The sequence below is a fragment of the Chrysoperla carnea genome, chromosome 4, assembly GCF_905475395.1.
Source record: "Chrysoperla carnea chromosome 4, inChrCarn1.1, whole genome shotgun sequence".
NCBI classification, from domain to species: Eukaryota; Metazoa; Arthropoda; class Insecta; order Neuroptera; family Chrysopidae; genus Chrysoperla; species Chrysoperla carnea.
Genome location: NC_058340.1, coordinates 34,313,892 through 34,333,498, shown reverse-complemented (window position 1 = coordinate 34,333,498; position 19,607 = coordinate 34,313,892). Strand labels below are relative to the sequence as shown.

The 19,607-nt window shown below is 28.2% G+C and overlaps 1 protein-coding gene across 1 annotated transcript in view; it reads right to left on the bottom strand.

Moving 5' to 3' along the window:
* LOC123298479 (synaptotagmin-10-like) overlaps window positions 1-3,496 on the bottom strand; it is a 41,075-nt gene extending 37,579 nt beyond the window's left edge. Inside the window, exons 1-2 of the mRNA XM_044880488.1 lie at window positions 3,249-3,496; window positions 2,768-2,914 (exon numbers count right to left, since the gene is read on the bottom strand). Of these exons, the coding sequence (XP_044736423.1) occupies window positions 2,768-2,914; window positions 3,249-3,476 (375 nt within the window). The 5' untranslated portion in view covers window positions 3,477-3,496. The remainder of the gene's footprint in view (window positions 1-2,767; window positions 2,915-3,248) is intronic.
* Between the last annotated feature and the right edge of the window lie 16,111 nt (window positions 3,497-19,607).

The window sequence follows — 19,607 nt, the reverse complement described above, 5'->3', positions numbered from 1 at the left end:
CTTCGTCATGCTAAACAATATCCCACTCCCTAGCTGCTAACTTGACTAATTTTATGAATTCCACAAGTCTAAAATCTAGGAGGAAGATTTAGCCCCTATTAGTTTCCAAAACGAAATAAATTGTAGTATGAAGCCAATTTTACTATGTTTAAAAAATGATACCAATATAATTTATTTAAGCAGAAACATAGTGGTCGGGTATTTTTTGCTCAAATTTACCATTGATTGTTTTTAATACGTTGTACATACACATTTAATACGTATTTCTTTGTAGAATCGTAAATGTAAGAAAAAAGTCAATTTCTATATCGATAATTCGATATTTCTTAGTATATTCCAGCGTTTTCTTAGAAATTAGTTATATGAAAATTTGTTCTTGTTTTATTTTCCGATTGTTATGAATAGAAAAAAATCATAATTTGTTTTGAAAAGCTTTTCTCGAAAGGCAAAATCCTTTGAAAAATGATGATAATCTCTGCAATAATGAAAACTTAATCAGATAGTTCTGTCTCTTTCTTAAGAATTATAAAGAAAATTCTTTTTATAAAGAAGATGTAAATGAAGTTAAAAATGTAAAAAATTTATGTCTAAATTGAAGTCAATCCTGGAGTGAGTTATTTCCGGCATCAATTTTAATCAAAATTCATTGGATAAAGAGCATCACGCGTAAGTGAAGGGCTGAATTTTGTTTTATTATTAAAATCGAATTTTTATTGAAATCGAATTAGTAAGGTCTAACGTCTGACACTTGAGATTGATGCGTTAACTGGATAAACTCGTGCGCATTCCTGAAAAGTTTAGCGAAAAGTGCTGATGTCTGGCAGAAATTTGTTTGTTTTATTATTGTGAGCATTCTGCGTTAGTTACTAGCTCTCGTAGCACATGCATTCTAGTTTTATTCTCTATGATAATTAGTTTTTTTGGGGGGCATACAAGTATGTTTCAGAAATGGCTTTTCTAAAAAACGTTTTATCTTCTATAATAGGCCTAGAACCAGACGAGTAACTTGGCAGTCATTTCAGAATAGTTGGAAATTTGGGTTATTGTTGTCAAGGAAGGTTTCTAAAAACTTTTTACTTAAAATTTGCAAGTGGCAAGCTTAACATTAAGGAATATTCATTGCAGATGATATTGAGAAAATTTTCGAAGAAGAAAAAGTTATTACCTCTTATCCACACTATCGCTGACTATAAGAGGCGAGACACCACAAATACCTCAGAGAATCCATATATTATTCTTTTTTTATTAGCTGTTATGAAATGATAGTGAAAAGCGAAAGACTACGGTCTAGCTTTCGACCTATTTATAGCCAGAGGCTAATAGTAAATGAATCTATTTTAGAGTCACATATTAAACAGAGGTACTATTATGTTCCTTGATCATCCCTATTATTCTGTTTATTATTAAAATAAAGTAGACATCACAACCAGCATAGAAGAAAATAATTTATCTAAAAATAGAATTCTAATATCAAAATGAAACGAAGGCCTACCTACGCATTCGTTAAATATACGGAGGCGTTTTAGTATACAATGTTGTTTGTTGTTGTTAAATATGGTAAAATATATTATTTACTTACATGTTTTGGAAAATCTATTTTAATTAGGGGAATGATTAATTGAATTTTATAAATGATATTATGTACTTGAGACGACAATATTAATTTATGTATAAAACTAGAACGATACTCACCCGCTTCGCTGGGTTTAAAAGTAAAGATTGCTCTCGCTTATCCCCTTTTTATAACACTCGAAATAATGGTAAAAATTGTTTTACACAAGTAAAATATATGTATGGTTTTCTATTTTTTTTAATAGTATAAAAGTCGTAATTATTCATTGAGTCTATCAGCAAAGATGGCCGTGTAATATTTCATATTGACTATTTTTACAGAAATATGTAATTTATGGTAATGTGAAATGATTACTTTTACAGAAATCTGTAATTTATGGTAATGTCAAATGCCAAATTAAATTAATTTTTAAGTTTCTTATTTATTTTTTATTAATATATCTTTATAAATTATATATCATGTGTTATTCTGAAGTATTAGCTAGATGGCTGTACAGTTTCATTAAAAACCATTCGCTAGTTTTAGCGTGAAATCGTAACAAACACACAAACATGCTTACTTTCCCATTTATAATATATAGAGATTTTATTAGTATTTTATTAGTGATGGCGCGAGATAAGATGAGATGATGAGTTTATATCATTTGTACGGTTGAAAATTGGGGCAGCCCCAAGTACGCAAATATGGGACTGATATTTAATAAAAAATAAAAATCCAGACTTGAGTCAGAAAGACAAAAAACTTACTTGGTGGCTATGAACGTATAAATAAAATGTCCTGCGTGTTGCGGCATTACTATTTTTCATATATAAATAATGTGAAAAATAATTTTCAAGCTGTTAATAATTATTATTCTTATGTTTATTAATTTGTTACTTATAAGGAATTAATTTTTTTTTTAATTTCTAAGAAGTGTTTGTTTTGAAACTTTTATTTTAACGAATTTGAATTTTTAATACTTCTTTTTTTTAATGTTTGAGATTTACTTAAGTGTAATTATTTTTTTTACAGAGAGCTGTAACTGCAAAGAACTTTTTAAGTATTGATATTTGATGAAAAATGCAAGGAAAGAAATGTCTTAACATTTTCCAATTTCTTTAAATCAACTGGTCCAACCTTCGTTTTGTATCTTATTTTATTCCAATAGAAACAAAATGTATTATTTTGACTAGAAGAATATCTTAGAATTCTTACCTTTATTAATCCAATATTAGAATCACTGCGATGTTCCAAACTGCATATACTAAATTGAATATTTGGTAAGTCTAAACGATGCGACAATTGTCGTTGAAAGGTTTGGTGACGAGTTGGTACAATTGGTAAAGTTGTCTGCCGTAAAACCTATAAAATTCGTTAAATTGAATAATAATTCTATTATCTCGTTCAAATATGATTTCTGTGGCACTGAAATAATACTATAGAATTATTCAAAATGACACGGAAAAGAAGAGCAGATGTCTTGCTTAATGTTTTTGAAGGCTTAAAGTGAAAATTTTTGCAATCACTGGCAGTGTCATAAACTTAATAATTTGACTCGATAATCTACGTACAGAAAAAAATGGAAATTTTGGATCGATTTCAAATAATGGCGCCACAGAAATTCTTGTCTCTCTCATAAAAAAAATTTTCTTTATAGTCCCAAAATTGGAACAATTCGTGATTTTCTACAACATACCTTTTTAGTATCTGATTTATGCTCTTGCACATATTCTTGTTTCATTGGTTCTGACTGTAAGTCTGGTAATGAATGACTGATACGAATCGCTGATTGTTTTGATATTGAATCATCCCGTTCACGTTCAACACTTGTAAATCGACTTCGATCTTTTAACCAACGCCATGTGGCCGCAAACTGATAGCTAACTGCTGCAATTAATACCAATCCAATTGTGATAAATGCCATTATACCCAAAAATTGATTTGATAATCCAATCCATTCATCTGGAATAAAGATAAAAAAATTGTTTAAAGATTCTAAATTGACAATTTTTGGAAATGTAGATTCAAATTCAACCCCATAATATTTAACTTTGTGGATGTGGTTGGAATTCAATTTTAGTAGCCTTGAGTTTGATTTAATTAATCTTAATGGAAATTAAGATCCTAACATATTAGACTCTATAAATCAATTTAGTTAGAATTTTACTAAAAAAAAATCATTTCTTCCAAATTTGAAACTTTTTCAGATCGATTTCATAGAAATGAGTCTATATATTCCTTTTCAGCACTAATAGAATCGTCATGTGCTAGGTTTCTAACAACAACAAAAAATCAGATGAAAAGTTCAAAATGCAAACTTCGGCTTTGTAAAAAATCCAATTAAAGAATTTTGAAAATATTAAAAAATAATAATTAAAGTATTAATAAATATTAAATTTCATGGTAAAATTCATGCTTTCTATGAAGTGTCAACCTTTGAGCCCAACAATTTTTGTTTGATACATTTTTCCAAGTTCTATTTGCAGTGTCATGTTATTAACTTTGTAGTGTCAAGTTTCTCAGTTATTTGCAGTTGTTAAATATAATTTTTTTTAATGTAAGTATATTAAATTTATTATGTTACTAAACTTTTACCGAGGTTTATTTATGAAATTTAATAACCGTATGCTACATTATAATTATGACGAAAGTAAATTTGTATAAAATACCATAGTTGTGATAACAAAACTTTTAAACAAGGTGTTTAATTGGGATGTTTAAAAAAGTTTAATTTATTATTATACTCAAGTCAAGGCTGTTTTAAAACTTTGTCGAAAAATGTTGTCATTCTTTCGAAAAACGTTTTCATTTTATTTAGTAGATATAATCTTCCTGTTTTCATTTGTTTTTGTTAATTTGAATCAGTTTTCGATTGTTTCAAGCGCGGAACCAGTTTTTTTGTATATTTTGGGTCAAAATTAATCTTTATACGAAGTATTTATCATTAAATTTTGACGAAAGAAATTCAAGGGATAAAAGAAAATTACAACGAATAGGAAAAACTTAATTGCTTTCAATTTGGATTAAAAAAATTTCGTAACATAATTTTTGAGTCCATTTGACGACAAGAGTTTCTATAAAAATATCGTCAAAAATATAATAGTTGGGCAATATCTTGGATTATTTGAGCTAGACTTGGCATTACTAGATTCAAAAGTCACATTTTACATAGGCTATTTCTTATATCTTGGGATTTTACAATATCCTTAGAAACTACGAATAGAGAAATCAGTAAAGTTCTGAATGTCAGTTTGTTTATTTCTTTTATGCCTGTTTGTCCTTCTTTTGCGTCAAAATGAAATTTCATACCGACACGATTGCTTCCCAAAGACAAGATTATTTTATGTATATACCTAAAATATTAAATTAAAAATATACCTCCAACATAAAATAATGTCGATTGTTCGTTTTTGGACTGATCGTAGCTCCTAAGCGAATAAACCGAGTTTGAGTTTTTGTTTGAAAGGTAATTTGATCGAGAGTGTTCTTAGCTATGTTTCAAAAAAATTGTCTCAGCTGTTTGAAGCCTCTTTTCATCACCTTTTTTCAATTTGTTTCGGGCACGGAGCCATAAAATCGCAATTGAAATAGCTAGAAACATGCTGGGTAAAATTACCTTTTCATCTGTTTAGACGTCTTTTTAATCGGGGGTAAAAAATTACAAAAAATTATGAATAATATACGATTAATTGCATATAAAACGTTTGAAATTATTAGGTTCAAGATTCATGATTATTGAATATTATTTCTTTACAATAACACCGCAATAACACCGTATGTGAACGCGAGTAAGTAAAATAAAAAGAAAATTGATTGAAATTTGTTGTATGAAATATTAATTAACTAAAATATTCCATTAATCATTAACTAGAATATTCCATCAATCGTTGTTCTAAATTCTAATAAAATATATCTTCTTTGTTAATGTATAGAAAATTCTGTGGTTTGATACATCAAATATGTACATACAAAGGATTTATGAATAATTTAAAGTTATGTATTTGTTTTATATCGGAATATTTTATGAAATGACAAAAACTTTATCTTGGTTTTCTGGCCATGTTTTTGTAATAACCATATGTAATATTTTCTAGTACAGTCCATAAAATTCACGGGGAAAAGTGCAAAACCTTAGCATCGAGATTGTGATACCAGTTAAAGATATCGTCTTAAATGCTGTTTTGCACAAAGCCTCGATCTCTCGAATATAGTGGTTTTCATGTATATGGCACACACACAGCATATCTCATACTGTTACGTGACAATTTCTACCAAAAAACTATGAACACAAAACCATGACAACGTTTAACTAGTTTGGGAGATACTTGCAGAAACTTTTCTGCGGAATTTGAAGCGATGACGACTTTTTTGCAGGTTCAAAAAAATACTTAAAGGAAGCTGTATATAGATTTTCAGAATTTTTTTCGAAAATTAAACTATTGCTATATTTGTTATTATAACTGAATAAAATGGTAAACGTTGGCAGTTATCCAATTATGTATGATAACAATGTGTTAATGATAGACAATTTGACTAAGCAACAAGTGGTACAATTGTAATCCTACGATATTGTAGAGAATATATTATGTACATATAAATACGATTGCCACTTGTTAAAGGGAACCTTGTAAGGATAATGTTAATTCAAGATCCTTATAATGAACTTACTAATCAATTGTACAATAACTTGACTGAATACATATAACGAAACTTACTATTTTTTTTTTAAACATAATAGCTTATACAATAATAAAGACACAATTTCAGTGTATAGTATTAAAATGACAATTGGAAAACCCAATATTCTAAAAGTAAAAATGATAATCATGCCTTCAAATTCTTTCCAATAATATCAACGTTCAATTTGTACTATGTCTTATAGTTTTCGCACTACTTTAATAGAGTATTAAATAAACCTAAAAGTGATAGAAAAAAACCTATTGAATAGTATCGGTCCAAATTGGCATGACAAACAGCTTAAACAATCTAGTTATATCTTGGAAAAAAGCTTTGGAAATCTTGAAAATTTTGAAAACGTTTGTTAAATTTCCTCGATTTTTCTTGGAAAGTTTTCGAGTCAGGAAAATGAAAATTGGGATAATAATTCACCATGGTTCCGAGGTTATCATAATTTTTGACGCTATGATCGGATCATTTTCGGGAAAGGACGTAATTTGAAATTTCTGTTTTACTGATTTCGTTCTCTTCATAATGTCCAATTAGATTGGTATGAAATTAGTAGCAAGGTGAAATGTGAAGAGGCAAGACAAAAATTTGTCATTTATAATAAATACGACGATACCAATTTTTTTTCTTTCTCAATTACGTAAGCTTCCATTTATCTTTTTTTTTGTTTTACAAAAAAATTAAATCATAGGCTGAAAGAAACCGTATAAGGAGTCATTATACTCGCACAGATACACACAATAGAGCTAATTGTCTTTGAAAATAGCTTTTTTGCTATGATACTGATTTCTGAGAACTTTTTCTAGATGAAAACTATAATGTAAATAATTTTGTACAGACATAACTATTACCTATAAAGTTTAAGTGAATTTCTACACAAGAAAAATGAGCTAATGCTTTCATACCAAGGATGAAATTTTTCAATTTATATGGATCATATCTAATAAATTTGAATAACGATCTTATGTATATATTGACGTATCGGAATTAATTTGAAAAGGACAAGTAGGCTAAACTGGGCTTCAGCACGCATTGAAATAGATGGATTTTCAGAAACCATAGTAATAACTTACAACAATTCTGTACAAATGTATGTATGCCGTAATTTAAGCCAGCTTTATTGATATACTGATTGTTGGACGTCATTAGGAATTTTCTCAATAGGGAATATTCATGAAATTTAAATTTGGTTCAAATATTTTTCTTCCATAACTTTAATGACTGGACATTTCAACTAAACCATTATTTTAGTAATTAATATCTTTTTAATTACTTAAAACTAATTAATAAAAGTACAAATTCAGTGGGGGAAATTCAAATTTTTATACGGACGTGACATCAAAGTACGGGCTTGTCAAATTTGTTGACATATTGTATGATATTAATTACTTACATTTTTTATGGTATTTCATTAAATTATACTATTCTACGGTTATTTATAAGAAAACTTAATAATAACGAGTGTAAATTCTGTGTTGTAAATTCATTTTTTAAAGTGTAAATTATACATTGCACTGTCACCAATTGACAGATCACGTACTTATACGCCATCAACAGAGAGCGCCAAAAAACTGCGTTTGAATATCTCAAAATTATAATGTATTTTCAATATTTTTTTACACTTAAATACAGCATTTTTAAGCAGTATTTATATTTTTTACTTTGTTATAACGGTGTACACAATGAATTAAAAATATAAAAAAATACATGAATATTCCCTATACTGCAAGTTATAGTTTACTGACAATGGACTATCAAATGGAATGGCTAAATATCGACGTATTCATCACAAAATATGTTTCCTTCTTTTAAAAAAATTATATTTATCGAGAGAGTTATAATAGTTACGATTTCTCAACAAGTGATACTGTTACATTTAATTATTATTAAGAAGGAATTCGCTTAGTTTGTGCTGATTTTTCTTGGCGAATTGTATATATATATATATATATATATATTTACATAATACCCGTATACACAATATATTGTATTGTATTCTATTATGTATATCATAACATTTATAATGACATGACCTTCAAAAGTGATCCTAGTAACCAGATTGTAAATATTAAAACGATAGACTTTCCTAATGTATGTATTGTGTGTTATACAGTTTTCATGTAAATTATCGGAGTACATATTGTTTATTGTTTGTAAGGAATTTTCTCTCCGATGTACATGTCACCGTAATATTGTAATTTCCATGAGATTGTAAAAACAAGTAAAATTGTAAATTGACTTGAATTATTATTTTTTACTTTACAAAATTAACTGAGTTAACTGAAAAAATCAATAAAATTTGCATAAAAACACAATGGATTTTACTTCATTACTTAATTTTTTCGGAAAAAAATTGATCGGATTCCTTTTCAAAGATTTTTCAATATCGCTACTATGTCGAGTCTCTACTCGATCCTGCATTTTTTGTATCTTATATATTTACTATCGTATTTACGATTTCAATGTTCTTAAAACAAAACTTTAAAATTATCTCTGTATAGTATAATTAAATTAGAAATATTCATCGGCTCTTTCTATTTAAAAAAATCACAAACTTATTGGTCTGATTCTAAAGGTCAGATTGACCGCGGCCTCCAATTGGCAATTAAAAATTCATTAAAAATGTATCTACTAAAAATAAGTGGTGGAAACGCAATTAAATTGAGCAGTGTATATAACAGTTAATATATCGATGCATTTATTTGCGCTTCCACCACATTTTGTTTGTAAGACATGAAATACAAACTTTCAAATGTAGAGATCGAACGAAGTGTACCGTTAATATTTTAACAGGTTTTTCTCCACATATTAGAATAAAAATATGACTACATCATATTTAACTGTGGCATGAAACATGAATAATAAACAAATGTTGTATGTATACCACCTGAAAATTTCTAAGCTTTTTACAGGTTATTGTAGAAAAGATACTTTTTAGTTTTACAGTTTCGAACTTTTCAGTTTCAAAAGTTTAACGTGAAGAAAAGCATACTGTTATTTCCTATGAACAAAAATTTCAGTTTTTAAACTTGCATTGCTTTTTACTAATGTTGATCTCTTACAAGTACATGCGCCAAATGATTTGTGACAATAATTCTGAAGTCCTTGAGAAACATGCTCACCATTGGGTAAGAGCGTACCCAACGAATTCGAACCCATCATATTTGTTATAACATCTTCATCGGTATAACAATTATTAGCAATCTATTGTGTTTAAAATTACACAAATTATTTGAACATGTTAACACTGTACGAAATAAGTTTCTTTGCACAAGTTTGCAGCCGTAAATCGATTAGTGCGATTTGAATTATCGTGTTAGGTTAGCTTAATGAAGACATTCATAAAAATTAAAAGTTTCGATATAACCGCAAAATGTGAGTATACATCATGTGTGAGCACACATGAGGTACGCAACATGCATTTTACGTTCTTAGTTGTGTTATCAAGGAAACAACTATCATGGTGGTTACATTAAAAATCGTATTAATTCTTATTTAAAAATGGCGTTAAATATCTCTATTTAAAATGTCTGCTAAATTGATTTCATTGAGAAGGTCACATTGAAAATAAATCCTTGAATAAATACAAAGATTGTTGAAAGATTAACACATTGTATATTTTACGTAGAATATTATAAATAATAATACTATGTTTGTGATTTAGATTCGAGGTTCTAAATTAGGGTACACCAAGAGAATATCAAATATTATATATAAGGTGGGACCTAATAACCAAGTGGTTTTGGGTCAGGATGTACCCGGGCGTTACAGATAAGGGTGAACTATACGCCCATTCACGTATTTTTCATGAACTTAGGCATCTGTAATATTCGCGAATGATTATTCTGTCGAAGCGGAAGTAGCAACTATGAAACACTGTATCTTACAACTTCGGCTCCTGGGCCTTCCGTTCGAAAATTTTAAACTGAATATTGATTCTCCGGAGGAATTCATAAATTCACTGACTCATAAATACAAACGTCCACAGCAAAGTTGTACTTTTTCAGGCAGAGTATGGCCCGATTAAAAATCAATTGGTTATCATATCTCGTCTTTATAAGTAGTCTACATAAACACCCTGCTGTGAATATGTCAAAATAGTATTAATATTAACTATTATATTTATATAATATAGAAATTAATATTATTAGAATTTATTATTATTATAAACAATATTTGTTTTGAATAATTATTGTGATTTGATGAAAAGGTAAAGGGATATTATATATTTAGAATACAAACGTGTTATAACGAATGATTCAGATACTTGTTTACATACTCATATTATACTAGCTTGATACCTACCGCTTCGCTGAGTTTAAAAGTAAAGACAACGCGTTATGGCCTTTTACTTTCTTGCGTTCACTTTCTCACTTTCATAACACTCGATTTAGGGATTGTTTTACACAGGTAAAATAAAGGTCGTTGAAAACTTCCTCTATGGGATTTTTTCGCAAAACTACTTTTAGTCACATGTCGTTAAAATACCTTAATTAACTTTCGTGATTAATTCACTCATGTTTCCTTTTTTTCCACTTCCAATGAGTAATTCTACTGCTTAAACTGCGAGCTACCGCGTGGATTTTTTGTAAATTTTTATTTCAATAAAAAACGTTTTCGGACCATTACAAAAATTTTATAACAAAAAATAGCCAAATCGGTTTTACCGTTCTCAAGTGCGCTGACTAAAGACCAGCATTTGATTTTCTTTAATATAGATGATACCAACTAACCGTTGAGTAATCCTTGAATACTTTCAAAAAAGAAATTCGATAAAAGCCTCCCTTAAAAAAAATTTCATTTAAAAAAACAAGTTAGATATAAAACAGTATGGATTAACCATTTTTTATGACTATAATATAATGGATTACTTTTCAAAAGTACTATTTTACCGCTCATAATAACAATATAATTCCATTTAAGTGGTATTATTTTAAAAGGTTATATTGCGGTAGAGGATTGGTTGCGGTAGAGAATTGTTGGTTTGTACGCATAACTAAACATAATATTTTAGTATTTCAGTGGCTAAGAAAATTATTGTGAACTTTTTGAAAAGACTACATGTTAAAGTTTTAAAGCATCAAGTAAGTAAATAGTCCACGGAACAGCACCCTTTTTGTTAAATGATCAATACATACTCGCAACTTCGTGAGTAGCTTCTTTTTTTTCGAAAGTGCTACTTTTTAAACTGAACATGATAACATCATATTTGAGCCATCGCTCTGAATAAATGAACCAGGGAATTTGTCGGATACTATGTCCACATGATAACATTAATAGTTAATTAAACAATAAAATAATTTGTCCGGTAAAAATACTGCAGCCATGAGCTTGTCTTCCACCTCAAACATGCCGTTCTTAAATCATTTTATTTTTTAAAACATCATAGTTTACTGCTGAATTGTTTAAATTAAATTCCTTGTCTGATAAATTCCTTGACTCGTTTTTTCAGATTGATATCTTAAATATAACATTATCATGCTTATTTCAAAACGCAACACTTTCGAAAAAAAGTCGTATTGAAAAAGTTTGGTAGATTTGCCAAAAGGAAGTCACTCACAATGTTTCAAGTATGTATTGATCATTTAACAAAAAGGGTGCTATCCCGCGGTCTAAAAGTTTTTGTCTGTTTAATAACTTAATAAACTCAGTGAAAGTGTCTTTTATGAAAAAGAAAGCTTTAGAAATGTATTGTTTCTGTTAATGAGTGAGTGACTTTATATTTCATACAATTAAACGGTTTTGAACTTTTAATTATTATACTTTTAATTCTTAATTAATACCTTTTGTGTTAGAAAATTAAATTTTCCATGCGAAAACTAGTGCCTTTAAATAGAACTACAAAATAAGCTTTGAACTGGATTTCAACTAGAGGTTGAATAAATATATGTATCTATATTTAGAAACCATAGTAAATTACAACAATATTGTTAAAATGTAAGAATGAACTGTTCAATAAAAAATAGTCCACTTTTTTAATAGTCGACTCTTTCCACAAACCATTGCTGCTTTTTTTTAAGACTTAATCCTTCTTATGACAGCTGTCTTCTGGTTTGACGGCATCTAGGTTTGCTGTTGAGGTAGATTACGTGATTTATTATATATATGTTCTTTATTTAAATTATAAATATAATAATTCCCAATTGGAGTTTAAGGAAATAATGCAGTTTAAGAAAAAATTGTTGGTTGCAGAAGTTGGCTATCAAAATTTATTTGGAACGAAGGTCTTTAACGCGACTTGCCATGGTGAGCAAACTAGCAAATCACGTAACAGTGTGACATATACTTTGAGTGTGTTTTTTTTTACTTGTTTTTTTTTTTTTTAGTTTAGTTTTTTGCTGAAAAAAAAATATTTTTGTTGTTAGGAACAGCTGTATACTTCTAAGTTTTCTTCTATCTTGTACTTAACTTTTCGATTTACTTTTCAAAACCATATATGTAAAATTAGCTTAAATCAAAGCTGAGTTTATAATTATAATTGTAATATAGGTATAATATTACTAGAATTGTTAACATATAAGTAATTATCGTTAATTAAAGTTATACATAATTTAATTGGTAACCGTCCGTATAATCATATAATTTGATATGTTTAGGTAGATATGGGATCATAGTATTGTTGTAATATGAGTCTATAATATAAATAAAATTTTACTCGAACAGATTATATACACGGTGTTCCAACATTACCGCAAGATTTGAACTTGACAATAGTTAGTTAGTAGCCATTACTCAAAATTAATTTAGTCGTCCAAAAAGCTATTAGTAATGTATGGCCCACCGTTTTTTGGAAATAATAGAGAACTTACGTTAATGTTTTTGTTTGGTTAAAAATTCGTATCTTTATTAATGAAATAATAATTCATCTAACGTATATTTGAGTAACTTTTTTTAAAATTAATAATTCCATTTTTTTTTTTTCATTATGTATTAATAAAAATAGTTATATTTTTGAATAAAAAGAAACGGCAGTGGCGTATTTACACTCGTTGAGGCAGTGAACTAATCGGAATCATGCTAAATTTACATTTTTCAGCTTGTTTCTATGGAACATTACGTCATTGAAGTTAGAAACAAACAAATTATCATTTTGCATGTTATTTTATCATTTACCCGTGCTTTGACGTTGCTAGAAACGATTTGTTAACGCCACTGGCGTTTGAATTCATAGTTTAAAAAAACCATTTACAATTGTAAAATTACATGAAAAAACAGTTAAAAAAGTTTTATTTGTTAATTTTTCTTAATAAATTTTTGTAAATTTTCGAAAAAAAAATTCTCTATTGGGAAAACTTTTATTAAGTCGAAAAATGTTACAGCTAGAGAACTGTTAATTGGAAGCTCCAGATTTCACGGTAAAAATTTTTGCATAAAATCTCTATTATAACCTCCTTCATAGGTGTTGTTTCCGTATATTGATGATAGGGAAACAATTTGGTTTGTTGCCACATGGAAACAATAAATTTAGAGTTATAGCTATAAATACTTCAAGTATTTGTAAAATTAAACAAATCATTTTCTTGGAATTGAATATCGATACGATAATATTTCTGTTCTATTTATTTGCCTCGATATATCTTAATAAAAATGACTTATATCGTAATAATTAATTACTACTATGGATAGATAACATGGCCTAAAGTAATAAGTTTCATAAAATATATTTGTTTGCTAGTAAACTCCTTTTACAATAATACAAACGTACATATAAAATCCAAAGGCAAAGTTATGTGAATATAATTTAAAGAGGAGTGTGGTACCCAGTATAAAATTTATATTAATATATATTAAAAAGTCATTTTTATTACAACAACAAGAACCTCAACAACACCTACAACACCTTAATTTTACCTGGGCGTACTCCTTTAAAAGTGTAATGTTTATTAAATGACCCAGGGTGGCCATTTTTTTTTTAACTTTATTTATCCTATTTTCAATACTCTAACCACCAAATAAGTTCAAAATAATTATAACATTAAACTTCTTCCAATAATCAATGGTGCAGTTCGTTGGTTTGGTGCAGTACGTTGGTTTGATCCTTTCTTTACAAAAAAATAAAGTTAGGAAACTTAATTGCATTCACAAATTTGATTTATAATCCTTGAAAAATGACATACCCGGACAATCATATTCTTAGTTGCTTTCCAGTAGGTAAGCTTTGTTTTCAAACAGTTACTGTGACGAAGACAGCAATATTTTTTATGGAACTGTAGAGTGATTTAAATTACACATTGTTGTCTAGGTACAATACTTTACCCTTATATGTATATACCAATGAATTATATACCAATGTATATAAAGTTTATGTTTACATAATATTTTACATAAGTAAACATAATGTTTTATAACATTCAAATTTACATAAAGTTTGTACTGTATATCAAGCCATTAGCAAATTATAATATAGTACATTACCCACCATTAATTAGGATACAGTAACTTTTTGAAATTCATGCTAACAAAAATTTCTACCATAAATCATTTTGATTATTTTTCATGACTGGTAAAAGTGCTACACCAAATTTAGCAGCCACCCTTAAAACATCCAATTCTCCGTTACAACATGTAATTTTTTATCTCAAAATTCTAAACTATTAGAAAAAGCCTTTCTGAAATTTTATATGAAGGCTTCTACTATGGAAACAAACGTGGGGACAATCTTAATATTTATTATACAATTTCGACCGCAAAAGTTCTAGCGTTTAATTTTTACTGAAAAATTGTATATATGATCTCTAATTTTTTACCGAAATTGACTTCTTTTTAAAATTTCGAGCCACTTCTAGATTGTATTCCCATAAAATCAAAAGAAGTTATGATGAATCAAAAAAGTCTTTTGAAATAGGTGCTAAAAAATTGTTCTATTTTTAATATGAAAGCGCAAAGATTAACTCATTCCAACGGTTTCACAGTTTTATTATGTTTTTAAAAAATAATTGTTGATTTCAATGCCTGCTCATGAAAATTTTTATCAAACAAATTTGAATATCACACTTTAACTGGTCTCCAAATAAAAAAAATTCATTAAAATCGGTCCACCACTTTGGAGCTACAAGCAAGGGCAGGCTCAATAGATATTCACTTGGACAGGGGTTGGAAAACATAAAAAGCATGAATCGGTTACAAAGGAGATAATTACTTGTTTGCTTTGGTTCATTTTCACTATTTCCTTGCCTTTCTAATCTGTCATACTCTTGTGAAATTTAATATGAAGGGCAACTCATTGCTTTTCATAAAATCCGTATCTCTTTCTTTGACTCCGTTATGATTATGACAAATGATAGACTTTTCGTTAAATGTCATGTTAGATATTTTCCTAAATATTAAATAAATTTGTTGTAAAGGTTAGTTTATATCATGATAGACGATTAACGTACCAAAAACATTTATTAAATGACATTCAAGTTACAGAGAAACTTGAATGGTAAGAGAACTTTTTTGGTAACAGAGAAGCATTTTAAAAAAATTTTCACGCATTTTAAATTTTATTTGTTTGATTTCCTGATATACAAAAATAACTTACTCGAATAACTATGAACAATATCAAATCACTTGTTCTCTTTACGTTACATATCATTGAAACTGCATAGATAAAAATTTGTCGGATTGGCCTTTATGGGTCACAATGGTTTTGATAAATACTGTACCTAAATAAAAATTTTTTTTTTCAAGTTTTTAAAAGTCAATAAAAAGGGCATCAAATTCTAAGAAGACAGGTACATAAGAAGATATTGTTAATTAAATTTTTTATCATTAAAAATAAATTATCCAAATCCTGACAGATGAATTATTTTCGCAACCATTGAAGTAGGTACACTGTATATAGAAAATACATGCTTGAAATAATTTTAAGTTTATGAAAATTAATGTTTGTAATAAAGCTGTTCTTTATTTTAAAACATAGCTAATTAAATATCATAAATATCATAAATATCCTATGGAGTAACGTCTACGCACCTGTGTGCGTTCGTTTACATAAAATGGGGCTATTAACCTTTTGCTTTAAATAGGGATGTACTATAGACAATATATAATGTTCAGTGTTTAATTATTTAAAATCGGATGTTATAAGGTCGAACTAAACGAACATACAAAGCGTTTTAGGGAAGTTGTTATCTTTTGTATATTCTGTAAAATATAACAAATTCTTTTGTATGAAAATTTTGTCAAATTTGTTGTAGAAACTATTCAATTTACCTTACCAATGGGATAAAAAAAAGATCAGCAAAACTTGAAAAAAATACAGTATTCTCTAAAAACGAAATAGTGAAAAGTAAAAAAAAATATCTATTTTGTAGTGACTACTCACTATTTGCTAGAGAGTTGCTTGAAATAGTGGTAGATACTCTCAATTTCTATGGTTTTTTTAATGTTCTCTATGGTTGTTAAAGCCGTTTTCACGGTTTTATCCAAATTTCAAAAAAAAAAACACAATGTCTTAGTGTTTAATTTAGAAGGTAATAAAATGGCAGTTTAGGTGAAAGAAAAAATACTTTTTCCGTATTTAATTTGACGTGACTATACCTACTTCGAAAATACCTAATTTCCAGGTCATTGAATCATTACATAATTCTAATGTGGGAAATCTGACATAATGTTCAAATAATCAAGAAATAATCATATTCGCCGTATAAAAATGTAGAAATTCTAAGAAAAATTGTTGTTAGGCATAATAAATAAAACATTTTTCCGGTTATATAATAATAAATCCATAATAATAGATATTCAAGAATTTAATGGTATCTTAATAACAGAATAAATATATCTCTCAAGCATAAAAATATAATATTTGCAGTTTTCAAGTGGTGTTGAAAAATGTTTTTAATTTCCATAATATTCAATAACAGGGTAATGACCTTGATTGTACAACAATTGTGGCTGCTAACAAGCAAATGTTATGATACACGCTGCGCACAATTTATCACGCGCAACAAGCGAATAACCGTTACGACCGTGTTACATACGTAGCAGCTACTAGGCAAGCTACACAACATAGAGCTACATACTATAATGTTGACTAGATATCTATATAGTATATACACGTACATACGTGTTGAGCCAGTCTGGATGACCTTGAACTGATTGACAATGACTGGTGCTATACGAAAGCATTAGAGAGCTTCATATGTAAGCGATACGCGAGCAAGCTTGTAGTACTGTTATATAAAAAACAAAGATGAAAGATTAAAACTTTTATGTTGTCTGTTGTTGTTCTTCTTCTTGTCTATGTTATATAACATATTTACTTGTAACTATAATGTAGTTTTCTCACTCTTACATGCATGCATGTGTCTCATGTTTATGTTGTATAACGAATAACGGGATATATTTGTGTTTTTTTTTCTTTTTTGTGTATGTTAATATTGATGCATTTATTTCATTGCCATTACCGCACACAAGCTAAGAGATAAAGCTTTTCGTTTTTCACTTGTTCGGGTCTTGTGTGGATTATTATGATATGATCAATGCTCTCGTGTACTATTTTAGCTCTTGCTCTTGCATATCTATCTAGGGCTCTTATGTAATTTTGTTTCATAGTTTTTTAATTGTTTTTTTTATTTATTTATTTTAATTATTCAAATATTAGACCGTAGGACAAGAAGGCTGCTTTGTTTAGTGTCTATTGGAAACTTCGTAAGTGATTTCCTTTTAGCGAATCTACCAAACTTCTCTCCACGACTTTTCGAAAGCGCTGCGTTTTCAAATGAGCATGATAACGTTAAATAAGAAAATGCAGTAGGGAGTTTTTCTAACTCTATGACCATTTGATAGCTGAAATATGCCGTTACCATCGTAAAGAGAAGTTTTTTCGCTGTCTGATTACCTTTTTTTGATAAACTATTCTGAGCTTTTGTACTATCAGCTTACTCTGCTGAATTGAAAGATTTAAATACTTTCACACCTAATAAGTTGTTTTGTAAAAAAGCAGTAACGGAGGTCTTTAATTATTTAATGAGGATTTGCGAGCCAAAAAAAATATCATAAGAAATTTCCTGCACAAATTTAATAAAGAAAAAAAGAGATTCTTTAAAAACAAGGTAGACAAAAGACAAACTAAATCACCACATTATTTGTTATAGCATTCCGGTGTGTATACAATTTTATTACCCTCGTAGTTTCTCATATATAAAAATATAAAAAAAAAAAAATAAATAAATCACATTTTTCACAGACACTTTTATTCAATTATATAACTTATTTTCTCCAAATGCAATTGTTTTTCTTCAATTGTATTACAAGGAAAACTGTCCACATTCATTCAATTGCTAAAAGTAAATAGTAATCCATTTTAATGGTGGTTACACAAGTACAACATGCTTGGGTAATTTTTTTTGTCAAAGAATAACTTTTTTTTACAACATTTTAGTTTTAGTTTCTCTAAACATTTACAGAAAAAAACCAGTTTGATTAATTTTCTAGAATGTTTCAATTGTTTTTGATTGGAAAAGCAAAATTAAAATGAATTCTAAGGTAGTTGTCTTTTGGTAATAAGACATCAGTATAGTTCATGCCCATAACAAGTTTTTGAAATTATATTTGGTAGTTATTTGGCTATGTCATTGACAGCTAATATACAGCATGCTATACTATAACGATATTTTTCCATTTTAAGATAAGGAATTTGGGTGATTTGTTCGTGTAGCTACAAATACTAGTTCTGATGGGCTAGAACTTTGCCTAACCCACAAATGAGATATCCCATATTTGTCGAGGCTAAGTAATTTTGATTGCACATCTTTATACCAAATAATACAGTATAATTATCCTATCAGCGCTAATGTCAATTACTCGATAATCTTTTGTCCCGTGATGAGAGATTTTTTCAAGCGTTAAAAATTATTTTATTTACTGAGTACGAATTTCAATTGAATAATCAAAATATACATAATCATATTCCTTGCATATACTATAAATATTTAAAAATAATTCTTTGCATATTAAAATTGTCAATTTTATATAGAAAATAAATATACTTATCGGTCGTGTACTGGAAAGAATGCTTTCAATAAAAATTAACAAATAAAAATAATTCATAAAAAAAATCACTTACAACAACTCATTTGAGTTGTTTAAAATTATTTAATAATTTTTAATTATTAAAACAATTATCATCATTAAGGTAGTAAAAGCAACAAGGCAAGTTTAGACTTGTGGTTGAAATTATTCGTACCTTAGTTTCAACTATACCGTACGGGAGGGTTGACGATTTATATCGGTGGATGTTTGGACAGCTCAATGTCGATTTGTCTGATTTTGAGTTTATAAATGAATAGTTTAAGTCGAAAGACAGTCGACATATATGTCCTTGCCATAGTATATTTTGATGATAATATTCTTAAAATATTTAAAGATTTTATGGAAAAAAAAT